At 31.5% G+C, this 17,156-nt stretch overlaps 2 protein-coding genes across 2 annotated transcripts; both read left to right on the forward strand.

Moving 5' to 3' along the window:
- The first annotated feature begins 1,484 nt into the window (after window positions 1–1,484).
- Window positions 1,485–2,724, forward strand: LOC108470148 (probable histone H2A.1). Its single transcript, XM_017771393.2, has 2 exons — window positions 1,485–1,773; window positions 2,310–2,724. Exons 1-2 carry the CDS (start codon window positions 1,585–1,587, stop codon window positions 2,520–2,522), a joined length of 402 nt encoding a protein of 133 aa, XP_017626882.1. The 5' UTR covers window positions 1,485–1,584; the 3' UTR covers window positions 2,523–2,724.
- A 9,395-nt stretch (window positions 2,725–12,119) lies between these two features.
- On the forward strand, window positions 12,120–15,654 carry LOC108468551 (receptor-like protein 33). Its single transcript, XM_017769432.2, has 2 exons — window positions 12,120–15,250; window positions 15,353–15,654. Exon 1 carries the CDS (start codon window positions 12,185–12,187, stop codon window positions 15,224–15,226), a length of 3,042 nt encoding a protein of 1,013 aa, XP_017624921.1. The 5' UTR covers window positions 12,120–12,184; the 3' UTR covers window positions 15,227–15,250; window positions 15,353–15,654.
- Window positions 15,655–17,156: the final 1,502 nt, after the last annotated feature.

The raw sequence follows: 17,156 nt of genomic DNA on the forward strand, positions 1-17,156 counted from the left end.
ATCAAAGAGCCCTTTTTGTTCTACCTTAGATTTTTTTTTTTTTAGCTTACTCCATTGCCGAAATCCTCAAAGTATATTTCCTTCTTTCTTTCTCCAACATTCGGCAAGAACAAGGCAAGGATGTGTGGCCTTCTTCTTCTTTTTTTTTTTTTCATTCATTTAAACCATTAACTATTATAAAATTAATATATAATGCATACATGGCTATTCAACCATCATCATGGCCGGCCACTTACTTAAAAATGAGGAATTTGACATGCAAATCCCCATATTTTAAACCATGCAATATTTAGCCACAACACTTCAACCTATCACAATTTTAATATTTTTCACATAAGTTCTTTTTAATTAATTTCACATTTAAATGATAAAATCAAAGTATGAAATTTTTCATACATACACTTTCACTTATAATTGGCATAGAATATAACATTTAATTATTTTTGTGACTCGATTTTGTGGTCCTGAAACCACTTTCCGACTAGGGTCAAATGAGAGCTGTCACAGATATAAGAGTTAGCGTTTTGTTCTCTTTATTAAGAATAAATGGGTAAATTAATCAATGTTAGATCAAATAGTAAACTAATCTTTTATGTTTGAATTTATCCATTTCTAATGCTAAAAACTAGTATGGCTAATAGAATAATAAAAAAATTACACGTAAAGTGCTATGTGTACCTCATTTTGCTGTGCAAGGACCAATTTTTATCAGCAGAAATAGATGAAACTTTTATCAAAATGACTTGTTTACTGTTAATCTAACATACGATGACTAAATTGTTCATTTTTTAAAAAACGGATAAAATGTAATTCGACTCTTAATCATGGAAGCCACCGTACTAGAAGGTAGATTGCATTTTACTTCATTTATTAAAAAATGAGCAAATTAATCCCTATACGTTAGATTAAAGAACAAATAAACTATTTTTGTTAAAAACTTCATTCATTTTCACAATTAAAAATTAGTGTGACTGATAGAATAATCGAACAATTACATATGAAATGTTTTGCATACCTCAACGTACATAAATAATTTTTTAACAGAATAATTAATTTACTCTTTAATTTAATACATAATAATTAATTTATTTATTTTTTAAATAAAAATAAAATATAAATTAATTTTAATACATCAATTTCCATGATACTTTTACGATAATGGACATCAGCATTATCTTACTTGACACTGCACACCGTTGCCGAACCAACAAATAAAAGTATTAAAATTTCTGAAATGTCAGGGACATTTCAGTCATTAACCTCACTCAATAACATTCCAGTCTGAGGAAAAAAAAGACAAAAACGGAATTTCCCCTCTCTTAATTTTATAACTAACCAAAATCCACACAAAAGAAATAATTATAAAGACCGAAAGCGGTGTTCGGTTTCAAATCCAACCGTTTATTTAATTTCCATCCTACGGTCACTTTTCTCGATCCACGTACCTGTTTTCCATTGGCTATTTTCTCTACTCTCTCCTCTATATATACACCCAAAATAAGCGGCAAGTATTCACTAATTTCTATTTCTCCTTTCCACGCTTTAATTTGTTTCTGCATCTCTCGTTTTATTTCTCGTATATTAATGGCGGGTCGGGGTAAGACTCTCGGATCCGGAGCCTCGAAGAAGGCAACGTCAAGGAGTAGCAAGGCTGGGCTTCAGTTTCCGGTGGGTCGTATTGCTCGGTTCCTTAAAGCTGGGAAATATGCTGAGCGGGTCGGAGCTGGAGCTCCGGTTTACCTCGCCGCCGTTCTTGAATATCTTGCCGCTGAGGTGCGAAAACTATTTTGTGGTCTAATTTTAACAATCCTTTGTTTTTTCATTTTAAATTTCGGTGAAGGATTATCGGCAGTTTTCACAAGTGTAGTCGTTTGATTCTGTTTCGTAGCCTAATGTAGGGTTCCTAATTTCGTCCCTTGAAATCAGGAGAAATTTTATTTTTCTAATTTCAATTTTGATAAAATAAGATCAATCAACAATTTTCTTTTCATGTATGCTTTTTTTTTTAAATTTGAAATTTCTAGGTTTTTGTGAAATTTGTTTCTTTTTAACGGATCTATGTTCTAAATCAGACCTTTTATAATTATGATCGCAGAAATTAGTATTTCATCTTCGGATCTATGCTTTATGCTTGAAATTTTCAGTATCTTTCCATTTTGGTAGGCTCACAAATTAGGGTTTCTTCTCCCCAAAAAAATTTCTACTATGTGAAAGTGAAACCCAGTCTTACTTGCACCTAAAAAGCATATCAAAGTTTTTCTTCAAAAAACTGCTTTACTAATTCAGTTATCATTGTGTGTTTGTATTAGGTTCTTGAACTAGCCGGGAATGCAGCCAGGGACAACAAGAAAACCCGAATCGTGCCACGTCACATCCAACTTGCCGTAAGGAACGACGAAGAGCTGAGCAAGCTGCTCGGCGATGTGACGATCGCCAATGGTGGTGTGATGCCTAACATCCACAACCTCCTCCTCCCCAAGAAAACCGGAACCTCCAAAACTTCCGGTGCCGATGATGATTAAATCAGATAAGTTTAGATTCCCCGAAGCCGTTCACAAATCAACCCCTCTCCCCCTCTCTCTGTAGTAGTTGTTGATCCTGAGATTCAAATCTCTAGGGTTTTTGGCTTTGGTTGTTGTTCTATTATTACCTTCTGTGGAACTTTAGTTAGCAATTAGATTTTTAGGGTTTTAAGTATAATGTGAATATAAATCAAATTATCCATCTTTTTTTTCCTTCTACTCTTTCATTAATAGTATTAAAAAAAGTCAAATGATTTTGCTCTTCCATAGTGGAAATTTAGTGCTTCCTATCAACGTTTGAAGTTATAAAACAAAAAAAACAAAATTAATAGTATTTTACTCACGTAAGCTATTTATAATATCTATTTTTAAAACTATTACTAGAACTTTTTAATCTCTTGATCCAATGATAAAAATATTATCTTGTAAGTCAAAGAGTTTGACTTTAATCTCACACAATTCAATTTCTCTTTTCAATTATATTTAATAAATAGTAAATTGAATTTTTGGGAAATTATTGAAATCATACAGAACAATTAATTTATTATTTGAAATTATTTATGAAAATTATATGTTTGTTACCTTTAAAAGAAATCAATTTTTTATTACATTGGCCATTAACCCCAAAACTACCAACTACCTCTTCCTAAAGACCCTTAACTATCAAACATTTAATCAAATCCACAATCCACCTAACTTTAATTATTTATCTATTTCCAAAAATCACTATAAATTCCCCAACCCAGAGTTATTACTCACAACAACAACAACAACAATTCCGAAAATACCAAAAATGGAGTAGGCAAGAAACCCATTGGTCGAGTTTCCACCAATATTGAATACAAGATGTGGGGTAATCGACATCAGACTTGTCTGATTTGTGGTTTTCCTTGTCAAGGTGATTACATGTCTACATTAATTGGTTTAGGGAAAATGAGAGATTCTATTTTACTCAATGGTGGTCGACCTCCGTTTCGGCTTCAAGGTGGCCTTTTGAGGGAACTTAGTCCTTTACATGCTGAACTGCAAGCTGCACATTGCCCTACTCCGTTGCATGTTGATAACTACCGGATGTCGGGTATGTCTGTCCAATTAAGAGGTTGTTCAGCCTAGCAATGACATTTACCCATGAGTAGTTATCGATCGAAAATGCTTAAGTTTGGGGCAGGGGGGAGGGGACAAATTGCGGGTTCTTCTAGCAGTCGATCACATCATGCATGGAATGTTGAAGATATGGCAACGTTCAGTTGATTATTCTCAAGTCATCCAACCAGAGGTCGAAACAAGAAAGCAGGTATAGATTTTATGATGCAGGACTTGTTTGGGTCGGCATATAGTCCCACATGACAGCTATGCTTGATGCGTTTCGGTTTTTAGGTGCAAACTTTTAACAACTTCGTTGACATACTTTAGTGTTCTTGTCAACGATCCGTATGTGATATCGTTACCTCAATCGACTCAACCAAACTAAACTGAAAAAAAATAAAGACATAGGGGATGACTAAGGAGAAGGGTAATCCGAACCAACGTCGTGAGCAACCACCTTTTCGTAGGCAACCACCACAAAGATATACGCCTAGAACTACTCCGTTCAACCATAGGGAAACATTTATTTATATAGAGCATAAAGTTATATTAGATAGGTTATGGCGATTTGCAGTGAGGCATAATTCGGAGAAAGTTTGGTACGAAATATTGGTTAAATATTTTGTTACGATTACTGTACGAGAAGGTGCAAAGAGAATTTATCTAGCTTGTTATGAGCAATAATATTTGCAAACTCATTTGGGAACTCAGATTTCCTTGAATGAGGAATTTGGTCCTTAATGAATTATTAGAAGATTTTATAGAATTTGTATCAACACAGGTGACGAAGGTCGAGAACCAAACTTCTCATCTAAAGAAATCTTATTTTTGAATGGGTTTGCAGATATTATTGTTCATAACAAGCTAGGCAATTTTTTTTGCACCTTTTTGTGTAATGCTTGTAACTAGTGGAAAGTGAAGAGCAAGCTGAGTAACTAGAGGCAAGAAAGGCATTTTGAAATATACCATTATTGGAGCATGTACTAGTATCCACCAATGTCTTGGTACTTGCTAGTAGATTCTAAGCACATCTCCCAACACAATGATGCAGGTACGTCTTCTTCTAACTAAAATTATTTGCATGTCTCAAATCACGGAGGTAGTATTAGTTCACTCGATTATGTGATTTATCTGACAACCAAAATTTTCCTAAGATTGAGTTGAGAATTGCACCTTTGCTTCTGATGCAGTCTCAAGTAGCATCGTTAGGAAAGTGTCCGGCCAAGTGTGTAAAATAAAATTCTCTTTCATTTTTCTTTTCGGGGATACCTCTCGAACAACTCTAGGCAAACATTGTCCATGTCCGAACTTGATTCTTCGATTACAAGTAATCCATGAACTGGAAGACCAAGCTGTATATCAACATATTCCAATAGTGCACTCACCACACAACTAGTGAAGTTCTTCGATTACAAGTAATCCATGAACTGGAAGACCAAGCTGTATATCAACATATTCCAATAGTGCACTCACCACACAACTAGTGAAATGTATGTCTTAGATCTTCATTGCTCCACCAATGTAGCTAATAAATCTGGATAGATTGTGGAGCTTCGGATTAACACCGTGTACCCGAAATTCACTTTGTCTAGGCATGCATGGACCCTTGGGTCAATATCACCTAAAGAGCCATGATACAACCTGCTTCGGACTGATCAACCCACTTGCTATCTATAGTTTATATAACACGTTAGTGAAAAAAAAATATATATTATGTTAAAATCAAGTTGGTAATATTTACTATTTTCAATATTTTATCAGATATATGCAAAAAGTTGTAGCAATGTCATTTCCCAAACTTGCAAAAACAACAAAAATGGAAAATATTTTCACAATCATAAACTTTTATTTTAACTTAATCTAAATTTCATTATAAGCATTACAAACTTATAATAAAATATTTCTATTAAATAATTTTCACGACAAATATTATATTTATATTCAAATTAAACCTATTGCTAATAAAATTAACTATTTACAACTAAGTGAACAAACTAATTACAAGTAAAAAAATTAAATCTCTCTCATAAACATATTATTAATATCTAATTCATTATAGTAATTACAAATATATCCAACATATTACAGCAATTTGCTTAAATTAAAAAAAAATCCTACACAATTGAACTACCAAATAAACAATATGTTATAATAAAATATAATTACAATTTACATATTTTATAACAAATTTAAAGTTCATATATATGTATAATTTTCTTTTTTACTATAGCAAACATGTAATATCTCTTGCTCAACTAGATCCGTGAGTTTGAGCTACGAGGATGTTATATATATTGTCGGAGCAACTACAATTAATTACAATATAATTTTTATCAATTCAATACTTTATCTTCATTAACATGATCATTTCATCATTATATCATAACATATAATTTGATTTAGGGTTTGTATGGGATTACAAAAGTTCTTTTGATAACTTGAGACCATTTAAGGATTAAAATGTAAAATTTCAAAATAGTTTGAGTTGACGTCATGACATCTAAAATTGTAGGTTGGTGACACAACTTAGGACCAAAATGTAAAGTTTCAAACTTTACAGAATTGGCGTTACGACACTAGGGTGTAATGTCGCGACATTGAATATAGTTAGTTGATGTTGCGACCACAAACAGAGAAAGTTGTAATGTTAAAAGGTGGTGTTGCAACATCATGAGGAGGTGTCATGACTTTGTATGTAACAGTTTAATTTTCAGTGGTATCGGAACAGTGATTCGAGATCACTAAATCCGACAAATGAGTAGGAAATATTATTAATTTAGTGAGTATAAATTAAATGTGAAGCTAGGAGAAATTTTGAAATAGTGAATAGTATACTAAAAATAAATATTAAAATAATTAGAATCAAAAACGAGGTATCGAGACCTCAATAATTTTAAATCGAGCCATAAATATTTTTATTGTTAATATGTTAGTATTAAATTTTTGTCAAGAAATTTTAAAGTTTTGGTAGTTAATTGAACAAAAAGGACTAAATTGTATCAAATGTAAAATTATGGGAAATGATTAAACAGCTTAATTGATAAAAGAAAGAGGGTTTAAAAGGAAAATAGACCCAAAGTCTATTTGGGCTCGACGGCAAGGGCATGAAATCAACAAGAAAATAAGGAGAATTAAGGGCAAAATTGGAAAATTACAAAATTTACTTAATAAAGCTAGGACTAAAGTGGAATTATCTAGATTTCTCTTTATTTTTCTTCATTCTCATCAGAAAAATGCCATGGAAGAGTTCTATTAAGCTGGTTTTTCATATTTTTACTTCAAGTAAGTTCAATTCTTGATTATTTCTTGAAATTTTTGTGTTTTTGTGACTTTTACAACTAGGTCCTATTGTTGAATTCATTAGTTTTTGATTCTATAAAAGAAATTGAAAGTTTCTATACATATGTGCTGGAAGTATATGATGATTTGGCATGGAATTAGAGCTTTAAATTGTTTATATGTTGATTTTATTGTAAGAATTGAATAGAAAGTGAATGTTTAGGACCTAATTATAAAAGAGTTTGAAGTTAGAGTTTTATGTGGAAATTCTGAAATTCAATAGTTATGAAATAACTTATAATGTTTAGGAAAAGTATTAATTGAGAAAATTATCTTAATTGAGGGTTAATTGAGCAAGGACTGAATTGTATGAATTGTGAAATTTGGGGCAAAATGGAAATCAACATTTTGCACTAAAACTGTTTTGGACAGCAGCAGTAGTCTAACTTTAAAAAATCACCAAAAATTGTAGAAATAGAATTAGAGGATGAATAAAATATGAAATTAAAGATTATTGAGTCTAGTTTTTTATAGAAGAAATAATGTAAGCAATGGAATTGTAAATCATGAGATATGATAAATTTTGTGAGATAAGGTCAGAATGATTTCGGGTTCCCCTGTTTTGACTTTGTAAAATCATAAAAAATTGGATAAAAATAATTAGGGGCTTAAATTTATATGTTTAGAATCCCGGATGAGTCTATTTTCAAGAGAAATAAATGAGAACATCATTCGAATCCTGTACGAGGAGATAATTAATTTTTAGTGGAGAAGGTCGGGCTGTCAGCAAAGACGAGCAGGGAGACTTCAATGAATAAAGCAGTATTAATTGGCCCAACCAAAAATTATGAAAATTTTATAGTAAGAATATATGTGAATCTAGTTTCTGGGAAAATTTATGGATCTTAATTGGAGTTTTGTAGCTCAAGATAAAAATAATTTAGTGACTATAATACAGATGGACAGCTTGAATATTCACATAAGTAGATAGTGAAAATTATAGATAATGTTACCTACAAGTGTGTTGTTTATACTAAGGATGTGGATGGAGAGGAGGAAGAGGAAAATATACAAAAATATATGAATGACTCGTGTATAAATTGATCACATGTCCGATTATAATCGATAAGTATTGAATTAGAAACGATATAATATTTTATTTGGAATATTTATTATGAAATTATGATTATCGCTATAATACAAAAATCGAACTTGTGAGTTTATATAACTAAATCTAGTGACCATTTGTTAATATTATTAAATTTTAATATTATTTTATGAATGGTGATTAATATTTAAGTATGTTAATTGTTGAAAATAAGTAAATTATGTACAAAAGTTATGAAATTAAACCGAGAATTTTAGAGAGCGAACGCAGGAAATGAGTACAATCTTTCGGTGAAAAAGATGAATTGATTGTAAATTACCCAAGTAAACCGAGATTTAGCATTTGTTGCAAATTCTCGTGTTTTCTTTCCGTTTAGCTCTTCGAGCTTAGTTAACTCATATGAGTTTGATTAACCCTTTTTGGTTTGATTCATTCGATGAGCTTGATTAGCCTTCTAAGACTTCGTTTAGCACTTATGTGCTTGATTAGCCTCCAAGCTTCGTTTAGCACTTATGTGCTTGATTGCCTTCAGACTTAGTTTAACACTTATGTGCTTCACTAGATTTTGGGCTTGAGATCACGATGTACTCAAATTGTAAGTTGTTCCTTGGATGGACAAGTTGGTAAATCGTAAATGTAACATGTGGAAAAAGAAATGTAAGTAATGTTATCATTATTATTATTCAGCTTCAGAGATTGTGTTTGACAGGATATGTTAGTAAATTATGAGTATGTGAATCAAAGTGACGAATTTAAACATCTAATGAGGTTGAGTTGATTCACATGAATTTGTCATTTGAAATTGTGATTGTGGGAAGAAAGCAGTGAATTACATGCTTATCAATGGTTACACATAATTATCGAAAAACAAGAAAAATGACGGTTATTGATATATGGAAATGTAAGACATTGATATATGAATGTGGAATATGTTTGATAAATGTGTTCATTCTTAACTATGGAATTATGTACCTCATGTGTGCTATTTGCATACAGATGATATTTCAAATACTTTGGTGAATAAAGCTTAAATATGAAATAGTATGAAATCGAGACAAGTTGTTATGAAAATATATTTAAATTATCTGTAAGTGTTTTGTACTCCTCGGTAATGCCTTGTACTCTGTTCCGGCGACGGATACGGGTAGGGGGTGTTACATTGTAGGTGGTATACTACAAACTTATATCCCTTTTTCTTCAATCTATCATTTTACATAATATGCAAATTTTGTAACCTATAATGGCAATCATCACAAAATAAAAGTTCATCCTAATTTCATCAAATCATCCTATCATGCCAAATTATGCAATTCAAACGTATAAGATTTTTGAAATCAAGTGCTCAAATGACATTAAACTCATGATTGAAGTCTAGACATATTCAAGCCATTTATGAATCTTAACGAACTAAGTTACCACATTTATCAACTTAAACACATACGGCTTAGGTAAACTTTGAATTCAAGAATCGAAATGACATTAACATAACCAAACTAGGCACAAACTAGGCCATATGTCAAGCTTAACATGCAAACAAAACCTTAGCTACAAATAAAACATTTCAGATTAGGATGACCATTTACATGACACAATGACCCTGTATACATGCCACAATATTAGGACCAAAATTATCCAATTCAATTCAATCTCATCTATTATCCATGTATGCCAATTTTTATCAACATTTTATATTATGTTAAAAAAGAGATAAAAATCAAACCTTAGTAAGCAAGGAAGAGTAGTACTAACCATAAGAACTTGCCTTTCAAAATACAAACGAGTAGGTTTCTCATGGCCTATTATGCAAATCTAGCTTTTCCTCTAGTAATTCTATACAAATATATATTTATATCAACCAATATAACATAATAACACATAATAGTCATTCAATGGATCACAACAATAATGCCACAAGATGCATGATCTTAAATAATCTCTTTTTCGATTTCACATATATTCTGTATTTTATTCAATTTAGCCTCTGAACTTGGGATAAACATATTTTTCAATTCTTAGCTTCAGATCAAAATTCGATTTCATATGCTTTCATTAGAGACATTATACTTTTTATTTTTAATGTTTACGCAATTAGATTTCCCTATACTTACGAGGCCTTTCTCAAAAAGATAATTCACTATCTTTCAACATCGTACAGAAGTAATTTAAGTCCTAACACCCCGATTTAACAACTTCACTTTTGCACTTAAAAGATCAAAGGTCTCTCTCCATTAAAATTTCCCCTTAAAAACTTAGTTTATAAATCAAGTGAGTTAGTTATTTACTTATAAAATGCACTAACAACAATAAATTTCTAATCAACATAATAAATGCTAAAACTCTCACTACAGAATAAGTCCAAACAATATTAAATTTTATATATACTCTTTAAAAATTAAATTATATATATATTCAACTTACAAATTATGATGAGTCTTTCTTAAATGGTAAAAAAATAAAGTTGTAAAATCATATTAAAATTCTACGCCCTTTTTTATTTTTATTTTATTTTTACTTTTGGACATTTCAAATTTATTATCTCTATTTTTTAATTTGAAAATTAGAAGTAATACTATTAGTAAACTTTCTTTATATTTGAATAAGTGTCATTTTAGTATTTATAAGTCTAGTTTGAAAATTAAAATCAAGTTCATATTATACATATATATATATATATATATATATTCAAAATTATCATAAATAAATTAACATTATTATTAATCAAACTTTAATTTTTAAATCATACAAGTGAAGAGATTAAATTCATGGAATTAAATGTAAATGGGCAAAATTTCAAAATTCCAAAGTGTATGGGAATAAGGAACTATTAGACCTAAAAGTTTTAAATATCAAATAAGTAGAAATGTATACAAATATTTTTTAAAATAAATTATTATTAACTAAATTAAATAGTCTAATTCAAGGAAATTAAAAAAATCAGAGCAGAAAAAGATAAAAATAGATTAAGAGTTAAATAAGTGATTTTTTTTTGGTACAAAATGAAAAGTAGAGAATGAAATGGGAAATCAAGTAAACATTAAGTCTTAACTTCTAAAATGGGATAGACTTTTGTGGTATAACTAACACTTGGTTGATTTCAAAATAATTATTGATGTTTTCACTTTTTTTTGTTTTCAATTTTTTATGGGTCCACTTGATATTTAAGTAGATATGATTTGTCGGTTGAATCTTAGTTTAATTAATATGGGTATTGTTGTTAATACGAGATGACTTGATTTCGAGTGTGCTGAAGCTCATTGTACTTTTATTTTTGGGTTAGGGAGGGATTATGATTAGAATCTATAATGAAATTACTACAAAAAAAATATGATTTTAATTTTCATGTTTAATATTTATTGTAATTAAATTATGAACCATTAATAAATTATAATGATTTTTAAATAAGTACACAATTTTTATTATGTGTAACATATGTTATTAATTCTGATATACTTAAAAGAGCATCCATCATTTCATAGTTGAAATACCATCAACTTTTATTCAACATTCATAATTTTCCAACACCATAACTTTTTTTACCATTTTGGAAGCAATTTCCAGGAAAGAGTTTGGAAATGCTCAACATTTTTCCAACCTGCTTTTAAGTTCCAATTCTCTTGACTAATTTTATAAGTCGGAGGTATATATATAAAACTCTACAAAACATCTTGGAATGCAATAATACCCAAACGATAAAATGATTTCAAAATTAAGGGGTAAAATTAAATTGTAATTTTACAATAGTAAAAATATAATTTTATCATTTGAATAGTTTATATTTTTTATTATAATTTTAAAGAATTAAATTGAATTTTTATTATTTTTAGGGATGCCAAAGTAAAATTTTACTTTTAATAATTTAAAATTTTAAAAATTTTAAAAGAACTTTCATTTTAGGGATCAAAATCCCTACCAAGCCTTTAGATATACCCTGTATGCAATTACCATTAATTTTAAAACATCTAAATCCACCTTCAAACCCACCTTTAAATCCAAGTTTTTAAATATCAAATAAATGAAAATGTATTTTAAAATATGATAAATTATTTTTAACTAAAGTAAATAGTGTAATACAATAAAAGGAGACACTGAAGGAACATCCTTACTTATATTAAGGACTTGGCTGTTCTTATAATACACAACCCTTTATTTCTTAACTTTGTACTTAGTTTCTTTTTTGGAGAAAAAAAATATGGGAAGCCTTTGCCTGGTTTTGGTGATCTTGCAACTTTCATGGAGTTTGTCTTCCACTGTTGCTCCTCCATCCTCTCATTTATGTCTCCTACATCAGAGAGATGCTTTGCTCCATTTTAAAACCACCATTTCTGTTGATTGTTTTCGAGATTCTTACCCCAAGATAGACATAGAGTCATGGAACAAAAGCATTGATTGTTGTTCATGGGAGGGAGTGGAATGCGACAACGTGACTGGTCATGTAATCGGTGTCGATCTTAGTCACAGTTGCCTTGTTGGTTCTCTCTTCGCAAACAACAGCCTTTCTCAACTTCACAACCTCCAATGGCTTGACTTGAGCTCCAACAACCTCGAAGGCTCTCTTCTTGAGAACACTAGCAGCTTGTTTCACTTTCATGGACTCCGACGACTCAACCTTGCTGACAACGCTTTCGATGGTGCTATCCCAACAGAGTTATTTATCCAGTTGGTGAGTTTAACTCATCTTAATCTCTCTTCTAATGGCTTCTATGGTTTGATCCCGCATAATATCAATCTCCTATCAAGTTTGGTTTCACTTGATCTTTCCTCTTACGGTTTGGACTTAAGATTTGATAGCCAAGGTTTTGACATGCTTGCAAGAAACTTGACCAAATTAAGAAACCTTGTGCTTGACACTGTAGATATGTCTGACGTTGCACTTACTCCCTTTCTAAACTTGTCTTCATCACTTGAACATTTGAGTCTCAGTGGGTGTAAATTACATGGGGAATTCCCAACTCAAGTTTTTCAGCTTCCAAACCTCAAAGTTTTATATTTAAGTGAGAATGAAAGTCTCACAGGTTATCTCCCTAACACAAGCTGGAGTAGTGGCCTTGAGTTGTTGGACCTTTCCAATTGTGGTTTTAGGGGGTCAATTCCAGCATCATTTGGAAATCTCACTCAAATCATTTCCGTTGATTTATCAGGAAATTCGCTTGAAGGACAGATTCCAGATGTTTTTGGAAACCTTAGAAAATTAACTTTTTTGAGCTTTTCTTCATGCAGTTTGAGTGGTCCACTTCCAATAACTATCTTCAACCTCACAAAAATTACCCGTTTGGATTTGTCATCCAATCACCTGGAAGGTCCCTTGCCAAATCATGTTAGTGAGCTTCAATTGCTAGAGGAACTTGGGTTATCTAATAACTCTATAAGTGGTGTAGTACCATCTTGGCTGTTTACTCTGCCATCCCTTCCACGTTTGGACCTCAGTTATAACAAACTAGTTGGTCCGATTGATCGAATTCAGAAGCCTAGTTCCATCCAAGAGGTTCATTTGAGGTATAATAATATTGGTGGTCCAATACCCGATTCCTTTTTTGATCTTGTGAACCTTACTTGGCTTGATTTGTCATCAAACAACTTGAGTGGTGTGATCAAGTCAGATATGCTTTCAAAACTCACGAGTCTTGAAGTTCTTGATGTTTCAAATAATAGTTTATTATCATTAAGCACAAGCGGCAATGATGTGAACTATTCTTTCCCCCAGCTTACAACTGTGAACTTCTCTGGTTGTAGCGTAAGGCAGTTCCCGAATTTCTTTCGAACATCGAACTTGGAAAGTTTAGATCTTTCCAATAACAGGATTTCTGGTGGAATTTCCAAATGGGAAGCTGAAGGGTGGGAAGGATTGCAATGGTTGGATCTTTCTCATAACTTTTTGACTGCTTTGGAGCAATTTCCGGGAAACAATTTGGGAAAACTCAACCTTCATTCCAACTTGCTTCAAGGACCAATTCTCTCAACTTGCTTGAATCCTCAAATTCCAATTTTAAAGGAGTTGGAAGAGTTCATCATTTCAGAGAATAAATTGGCAGGAAACGTCCCTTCTTCTATTTGCAATTTGAGTTCACTTGCTCTTCTGGACTTGTCCGAAAACAGCTTGAGTGGAACTATTCCTGATTGTCTTGAAAATTTAAGCTATCTCCAGACCTTAGATTTGCAATTGAACAACTTCATTGGCAAGATCCCTAATTCTTTTGTGAATAATAGTTTGAGCCGTCTTTTACTCAATGACAATCAATTGGAAGGATTAGTACCATCATCTTTGGTTTATTCTACTTCATTGGAAATTTTAAATTTAGGGAACAACAAGTTAACAGATAGATTTCCCCGTTGGATAGCTTCGCTTCCAAGTCTGCAAGTTCTTATCCTGAGATTTAATAGATTTTATGGATCACTGCCTCATTCCATAGCTTCATCTAACTTCTCTGCATTGCGAATAATTGATCTCTCTGCAAATGAGTTCACGGGCACATTGTCCACGAAACTCTTACGAAATTTGAAAGCAATGAAAGATAAACCTAGAGAGTGGTTAAACTCCTCATATACAGATTTTTTTGGAATAGTAGATGTCAGTCGTATTTATGAAATTCCTGTGAATGTAACAACAAAAGGATTGGAGATGGGATTGACAAAGACCTTGGACATTTTCGTATCTATGGACTTGTCAAACAACCAATTCTCTGGAGAAATTCCTGAGGATGTTGGGCGACTTATTTCCCTGCAAATGCTCAATTTTTCTCACAACAATTTCACTGGTCCTATCCCAGCATCATTTGGAAATTTGGTAGCACTTGAATCATTGGATCTTTCATCAAACAAGTTTAGTGGCGGGATTCCTTCTCAAATGACGAATCTAACATTTCTTGCAGTATTGAATCTTTCAAACAACAAACTTGTTGGACCAGTTCCTCATGGGAATCAATTCAATACATTTGATAATGATTCCTACAGCGGTAACTTGGGATTGTGTGGATTACCATTATCCAAGCAATGCGTCAACCATCGGGGGCCCGACCCGCCTTCACCATTGGTGGTGGAACGTGAAGGTTCTAAGATACCCTTCTTTTGGCAAGTTGCAATGATGGGGTATGGAAGTGGAGTAGTGATAGGACTGAGCCTGGGTTACATTGTATTCACAACTGGAAGACCATGGTGGTTTGTTAGAAAGGTGGAGAGAGACTGGCAATACAATTTCACGAAGTGGGTACAAAGAAACAAAGTAAGAAGAAACTAGCTCTGCATCCAATATCTTGCTTAGGTGAGTTTCTTTTCTAACAATTATTTCATAAGTTTCATCTTTCTTATCTAATATTTAAGTTAAAACAGGTTTTTTTTTTTTTTTTTTTGTAATTTGTGATAGTGGCATTGGAATTCAAGATTGAATTGGATGGAAAGATTCAGCATTTCAGTTCTTTGGGAATGATTTGAATAAATAAGTGGGGGTGTTGTGAATTTAACAAATGATATGACTGTCTTTGTGTTCATCATAATTTCTAAATCTGTATTTATGGGTGTTCTGTAGTTATGTTTGTTCTAAGTAATATTATCCTTTCTTTCGCATGGTTACTATATTTGATATATTATTAAATTTATACACTCTTGTATTGAGTTGATCAAAAGTTCTAAAGCTTTGTATAAAAAGTAAAATTTCAATATATCAAATGGTTGTTATGCTAGTAATATTTCATTAAAGGTGGATAGTTAGAGGCCTCCTAGTTATTTGGAAATAATTTTAAGAATCCATCAAATAGTGAAAAGATGCACGAAAGATAATATTGATATACGATATCTTGAATGTTGATTTAAACATTCTTTAGTAAAAGAATGTACATTTTGCACATGGTGGATGTGTTGGTTTCTTAAGAACAAATTCAAAAAATATTATATATACCACCACGGTATAATTTCATTGTGAAATTATACAAGTTAATAAGTTTAGCTATCTTGTTAAATAAAAATTCATTAAGTTCGTTCTTAATCTTAAAAAATTAATGTAATTGTCTTCTTTATTCACTTATCCAACTTCAAGTTGGATTAAAGTTACTGAAATTGAATAGTTAAAATTATATTAATGAGAATGAGTTGTGATCACAATCGATGCCGATTATTTCCTAGAAAAAGAAAACAATGTCCAAAAAAACATATTGTAAAATAGACATTTGGACATGTTAGCTTATGAATTGATTATATATTAGCGGTTTAATCGCTAATTTATGATAATGAATAAGAGAAAATAATTTTCTTTATATAATAGTCCTACAATCAGGATTAGTTTCAACTCTATTATTAGACACGGGGAACCCAACCTTTAATTAGTAAAACCCCTAACCTTAAAGTTCAATAGGTAAAAACAAGTTACCATTATGTGTTTGTAATGTACAAGCAAAACTCATTTTAAAAACAGTTTAGTTGAAACTAGTACGGTCCATTGTGTATAGAGGATGAGTTTAAATACTCTACCTATATAAACATAAAAAGTCATGTCGCTTCAATAAGTAGAGGTAGAGTCTCTCTTGTAAATATTTATTACGAACAAGATGCACATGACTTTATTAGTGGTAAAACAACCTTTGAGGGAACTATAAATGAATATTATGTATGGTGGATTTCAACTTCTAATATTAGGAGTTTTGGTTCAATCTTCGAACACTGACAACATTATTAGAACTCTGGAATATATCCACTAATTGATAGTTCAAATCAAGAAATAACTTTTATGTAAAATGATATCTCATTAAAAGATACATCTTTATGAAAGAGTATTTTATGGAATGATCACCCATTAGATATCTATATAATGGACTTTTTTATTAATTATTTTTACAATTCTTTTGAAAATGTTGAGGGCTTTATTGTATTTTGAAGGTGTTAAGAAAAGTGTTTTACACCTCAAAGCCACTATATGGCTTAACTTGAGCTACAACTACTGCGATGGCCTTTTTCTTGAGAATAACCAGCAGCTTGTTTCGCTTTCATGGACTCCGACAACTCAACCTTAGCTACAAATACAACATTGGCATTCACATTAGGATGACCATTTACATAAGACAGTGACTGTAATACCCCTACCCATATTCATTGCCGGAATAGGGTACGAGGCATTACCGGAGTTTACGAATTAATTTTTTTTTTATATTCAATATAGCCCCTTTATAAATATCTAA

Source organism: Gossypium arboreum, chromosome 8, assembly GCF_025698485.1.
Source record: "Gossypium arboreum isolate Shixiya-1 chromosome 8, ASM2569848v2, whole genome shotgun sequence".
NCBI classification, from domain to species: domain Eukaryota; kingdom Viridiplantae; phylum Streptophyta; class Magnoliopsida; order Malvales; family Malvaceae; genus Gossypium; species Gossypium arboreum.

Excerpts from the sequence above, each read along its gene's own strand:
- LOC108470148 (XM_017771393.2), top strand. The coding sequence starts at position 1,585 with ATGGCGGGTCGGGGTAAGACTCTCGGATCCGGAGCCTCGAAGAAGGCA. Across the intron at positions 1,774-2,309 it reads TTGAATATCTTGCCGCTGAG|GTTCTTGAACTAGCCGGGAA; the intron begins GTGCGAAAACTA and ends TGTTTGTATTAG.
- LOC108468551 (XM_017769432.2), top strand. The coding sequence starts at position 12,185 with ATGGGAAGCCTTTGCCTGGTTTTGGTGATCTTGCAACTTTCATGGAGT.